Raw genomic sequence first — 5,984 nt, forward strand, 5'->3', positions numbered from 1 at the left:
TCATCTCATTTCCTTTCTACTTTGGCCGGCCGGCCCTTCCCTGCTCGCCCCAGCTGGTGACCTCCACCAAGCAGCCAGTGGCCGAGGCAACTCAGCACAGGGGCGGCTAGGCCGAGCGCAACGAGGCGCCGACTGGCAGCGACGGCGGTGGTGGGGCAGAGGCGGCCGGCTGGCAGCAATGACGGTGATAAGGCAGAGGCGACTCACAACAACGTGGGTGGTGGCGGCGGGATGGCAGCTAGGGTTAGGGAGGGGCGATAGTGAGAGGCGTCGAGCGAATGTGTGGGATCAAATCGAGATGATCCCCGATCTTATCCTTCTTCTTTTTTCTCATCCAACGATCTAGGTTTATTGAGCTCGTTACGACTTCGTCGAGAATCCAAACGAGACGTTTGATATAAAACAGAATCATCTCGATAAGATCTACATATCCACAATCTCCGATCGTCCATCCAAGCTACGATTCAAAAGGTCAAAATCCGCACCTCTAGTGGGTCCCGCAGTCAACTTCTGAACATAGCAAATTTTCGGGTACTGACAAAAAAAAACCAAAGGGTAAGGGTTACCACTTACGACCGTTTTATTACAAAATCAGAAAGACGAGAAAGAGACAAAAGCCCACAGTAGATGCGTGCGTGCACTAAGCTAAATTAACACACTCGATGATTAGCTAGCTAACCACTCACTACCACTGCCATGCCATGGCTCAGCTCCTTATCACACACACTCTCCCAATAAAGATCTAGTAAGACTTAGCAGCTAGCTGGCTAGCTAAAGCCTAGCTTATTAGGCGACTCCTCCTCCATTGCTGGTCTTCTTGGCGGCGGCGTTGCAGTTGCTGCTCCACTGCTTGCCGCCGGGGCTCCACTTGGGACACTTGGGGCTGAAGTACCTGGCCTGCACTCTGCCGTCGAGCAGCTCCACCACGGGGCCCGGGCGCACGCACCGCGGCGCCTTGTACTGGTTGATGGACGCGCCGCGGGCGAGTGCGTAGTCCATGAGCTTGTCGAACGTGCCGTCGGACACCACGCGGATCTCGAGGGGGCCGATGGAGCGGTCGGCGGCGCGGCCCTGACGGTAGACGCTGTTCAGGGCCTCCTCCACGGCCAGGCAGCAGTCCTCGAACACCGACGCCGGCATCGCCGTCCCGCCCGCGCGGAGCTCCCAGAACAGCACGTAGTGGCCCGGGATGGTGCCCGCGTCCGCGTAGCTCGTGTACTCCACCAGCGACGCCCCGAACGGCGCCAGGTTCTGCACCGCGCCGCTCACCGCCGCGTGGAGCTCCGCCTCGTCCGTCTTGTCCGAGTCGATGCTCAGGACCACGTTCTTGCGCCGCACGAAGTTGAACATGGGCGCCTGGTTCTTGAACCCGGCCACGCGCAGCACGTCGCCCACGCGATAGCGATACAACCCTGCAGACACGGTCGCACTTGAACGTTAGTCTCACTGCACACACTTAGTTGCTATTTGATCTGCCGCGTGCGGAAGCAGACGCACCAGAGTAGGTGGTGACGACAAGCTCGTACTCGAGGCCGAGTTCGACGTCGACGAGGTCCACGAGGTCGCGGTGGTCGGGTTCGGCGGTGGCGCCGGAGTGGACGGGGAGGAACTCGAAGTAGCACATTGTGGGGATCAGGGTGTAGGCGACGTCGCTGGGCTTGCACATAGGGTTCAGGTTGAGGCCGAAGTAGCACTCGGACGAGGCGTACATGGTGCAGGTGAGCGGCAGGCCGCCGCCGTAGAACTCCAGCGTGGGGATGTACTGCGCCATGGCGCCGGTGACGATGACGTCGATGTACTTGGTGTTGGGCCACACCCTCCAGATGATGCCCTGCCACGACGGCCGCGCGCACTCGGCCTCGATCGCGTCGGCGAGTGCCGGGTCGGCGCGGAGCACCCGCTCGACGGCACCGCGCACGGCGCGATCGGTGATCTCGGTGTCGAGCGTCCCCAACCGGATGTCCCGGCACAGGCGCGGCCAGTGCTTCTCCAGGAAGCGGATGGCGCGGAGGAAGCCGGACGCGAACACCGCCCCGCAGCGGAGCACATCGGCGCGGTGCACGAGGCCGCAGAGCAGCTGCGCGTACATGCTCTGGTACGCGTCCACGCACAGGACGGCATCGTCGGGGCTCGTGTACACGGTGTAAGGGTCGTGCGGACGCTCGAGGAAGTGGCGGCTCCGGTAGAAGCTCGTGAGCACCGGGCGCGCCGGCAGCCCTCCCGGCGTGCGCGACTCCGCCTTGACGAAGTAGAGGTACATGGCCTTGCCCTTGTCCAACCCCGGCACGGCCTGGCTCATCACCGGCATGAGCAGGCTGTACAATAGCGACCGCCGGTCCATCTCCTCGGCTATTGTCGGCATCAGCTTCCGCTCCCCTCCCGACGTGCCCGAGCTGCGCGCATCAATCACCACACCGATTAACGTTGCGCCAATCCATGCGCGCCACGTCCGCATGCACATACGCCACGCACGTACGTACCTGGTGAGGAACTCGCGGATGGGTTTGCCGGAGAGGATTGGCGACGTGTCGCCGTTGGCGATGCGGATGACGTCGGGCAGGATGTCCTCGTAGGTGACGAGCGGCGCGGCGCGGCGGAACGCCTCGTCGGCGCCCGGCGCGGCGCCCGAGACGCCGATCCGGCGCAGGTACTCGGCCGTCGCGTTCTGCGCAAGGATCTGCGCCAGCACGCGGCGCTGCACCTGGCCCGCGCTCGCCGTGACGCGCTCGATGTACTCGAGCGCCTCGCGGTGCTCCTTGGGTACCGCTGCTGTCTCTCGCATGGCGGCTGGTGGCGCCTCCGGCATGTCACTCCAACTGATGATCTTGTGTGCTGCTTGTTGTGCTTCGTGTATCTAGTGCGTGTCTAGGCTCCCGGCTTATCAAAGGAGGCCTTCTCTCTCTCGAGTGACAAGTGATCACTGGCTAGCTGAGTTGCTCAAGGCCGATGTGTTCTTGTGTGACTGCAGCGCGAGCGAGTGGGCGATATTTATAGATGGTCGGCATCGCCACTCGCCGCTCGCGAGGAGGGCAGCATCGCCTCTGCTCGCTCGCTGCTGCCACTGCTTGTGTCCTCTAGCGCTTTGTCCCGTACGTACGAAGTGGAATATCGCTTTAGAGATTATTATGGCTAGGATAACAAGGCATTAAGACTTTATTCGGTAGAACTTCCGCTTCTATTTTCAAGTCAGATGTTAAGATTATAAGTTAAAATAAAATAGTTTCAGTCTCTATTTTTAATTTAAAATAAAAACAAGATAGTTCGTCTAAATACTTTTAATGTATCTTTAACTTCACCAATTATTAGAGCTATCAATACCCAACTTTAAAAATTCTCGAAACCAAATCTCCGCTAAATAGACCTTAAGTATGCCATTATATTGATGATGTGTAATCTATAAAGTTTCTTAATGGTCTGATATGGAAGCGTCGCGGTTTCTATATCGAGTCACATAAATGACGTGCAGGCTGCAAGTGGCAAACGGTTCGTTCCAGCGCGATGAGGTTACCGGGCATACGATCTGCATGATCCTCTCGTGATCATGCGTTAGGGGCAACATGCCATTGAAAGGCAAGCAGCCGAGCTCTGCTCGATTAATTTCGTTTTCAATCTTTCTTTTGTTAGCGCATAGAACAGTCGTAGACTCGTAGTAAAATGTTCGAAATATATTCCAGTCCATCGACAAATCTACATCAATAATTGATGGCATTGGTTCATCCTTGAGTGCCTAGGGTATGGATGATGATCCAAATACAAGATATCTTCTTTATATGATACTACGGATGCTACAAAATCAGTTCTTTCACCTTGCTTCCGGTGGCTCTAATAACGGAGGGATTTTGTATTTCGTTCCACGCCTCTTCACCGGCTTTGGACCAGCTAATCATCGGATAAACTTGGCAGCTTCACGCAAAAGCCCCTGCAATCCAGGAAAAGCTTTTCATCTCTGACTGACAACGAGATCGCGCACGATGCATAACCCAGATGAACCTGATCTAGTTGAATGCAGAGCCTGTCACAACTTATAGGTCTGCTTGGCTAAGTTCAATCGTCCATTGCCTTGATCGCCGGCTCATAGCTCTTCTTGCACGCGGCTTTCGAGAAAGTTCTACCCTGAATTTCTACTTTTTTTTCGGTTGGTAATTTAGTGGAATCCTGTTTACGACGTGCTTGTTCAGATCAGCCAATTTTAGCCCGGACATTGCAGAAGATCGAGAGAGTCTAGCCCAAGAGAAAAAAAAAACGTCCAAAAACCGGTGATAAACCCGGTTTACGGTCTATCAAGAGACTCAACTAGAAAAAAATTATCATATTTATCAGTATTTTATTTAGATTTTATGTGAATGCTATTTAAATTTTGTTTGGTATATTCAATATATTAGATAAATCATGTTTACTATTGATCTCCGGTACATTTTATTTACTGGTAAATAAATGATATAGCCACACCATTTCAAGTGGTTTTGCAGTGAAGGTCGGTGAGCTTCAACAAGGAGGCCAGCCAGCAGGCGGGCAGGCAAGCAGATCACCTGGAAATAAATGATTACCGAGCACCTGCCGGCAACGCCCCGCAGACACGGCGGCCAGGGGGGCGTGGCCTTTGCGTGGCGCGTGCGTAGCCGAGCGATGAGTCCAAAACAGTACCAGTTCCCGGTGAGACAGCTCGCCGGCCCCACCGGAGGCGTACGTCTTCGCCCGTACCGCGCACAGCTCGCCAAGTCGCCAGGCCATATGTAGCCAAAAATTCAAAATAGATAACATATTAAAATAAATAATATATTAGTATATATATAAATTTAGCACTTATATTTAACACTCAAACACTAAAAACCCAATTTTAGAATATGAGGTACTAAAAACAGGTGAGCTTGCCTATTTTCAACATCTCATATACCAAAAAAATCTATATTCAGCACCTACCAACCTCAGGTGTCGAATACATATTGTTTTTTTGCACTGCACCTCGCTCGCCGGAGAAGGAAGCTAGAATAGTTTGTACGTGTGTTTAAATTTTCTATTTAACTCTTAATTTTATTTGGAGTATAAAAATAGTTTAAAATTTTTAAATATTTTTATAAGCAAACTAGAGTTCACTAGCAACATATTTTAATTGGTTTGATCTAAAAGACTAAGCCAATATTTAATTAAAATTCTTCAAATAAACTTACTTTTATAAATTCTAGCAATTTTTAGTGTCTCAAATAAATTTCTAAGAATCTATTAAATTCACTAATATTCTTCTCATGTGATATACTAATTTATAAAAATATTTTCAACTCTAGGTTATTTGTGAAAAAGTGAGTTCCTTTGTAATGCTTTATTTATATATATTTTTATTATTTCATGTGATATTATTATTTTTAATTCAACTTGAATAAAAAATTCGAATATGCACAAAACCTTGGTTCTTAGGTTAATATTAGGTCTTTGTATTTATATACATTTTTATCATTTTATTTGATATCTTCTTTTTAATCCAATTTAAATTAAAAAATCAAATATACATAAAACATTGGTTCTTAAATTAATATTAAGCCGCTCCTTCTGGTTCTCCGTGCTTCATTCTTCCTTAGATCTCTCTTTCTGCTTTGAGAGATGACATTCCTATATGCAAGATTCTTACTTGGTTGTTTCAATTTTGAATATATCATTTTATCATATTTAATTGATAAATATTAAAACTTATACTATCACTGCCTGTTTTGAAAAGATGAATGTAAATATATATCCGTAATTCTTGGATTATATGCTTCTTAAGTGTCTCACTTTATCATCTTAGTAGTAGTTATCAACCTGTCATGTATCACATGAGAAGAATATTAATTAATTTATGATTTTTTTTCTATGTATCAATATGAATGTTTGAATTTTTTTTATTCAAAATGAATTAAAAAGAGAATATAGATATAAATAGAGCAATACAAAGGAACTTACTTTTTCACTAAATAACCTATGGTTGAAAATATTTTTATAAATTATTACAT

The 5,984-nt window shown here is 49.0% G+C and overlaps 1 protein-coding gene across 1 annotated transcript; it reads right to left on the reverse strand.

Annotated features, from left to right (window-relative positions):
* Positions 1-575: 575 nt before the first annotated feature.
* Positions 576-2,943, reverse strand: LOC133885391 (probable indole-3-acetic acid-amido synthetase GH3.4). Its single transcript, XM_062325103.1, has 3 exons — positions 2,481-2,943; positions 1,498-2,393; positions 576-1,412 (listed from the first exon to the last, which is right to left on the reverse strand). Exons 1-3 carry the CDS (start codon positions 2,804-2,806, stop codon positions 787-789), a joined length of 1,848 nt encoding a protein of 615 aa, XP_062181087.1. The 5' UTR covers positions 2,807-2,943; the 3' UTR covers positions 576-786.
* Positions 2,944-5,984: the final 3,041 nt, after the last annotated feature.

This window comes from Phragmites australis, chromosome 11 (genome assembly GCF_958298935.1).
Source record: "Phragmites australis chromosome 11, lpPhrAust1.1, whole genome shotgun sequence".
NCBI classification, from domain to species: Eukaryota; Viridiplantae; Streptophyta; class Magnoliopsida; order Poales; family Poaceae; genus Phragmites; species Phragmites australis.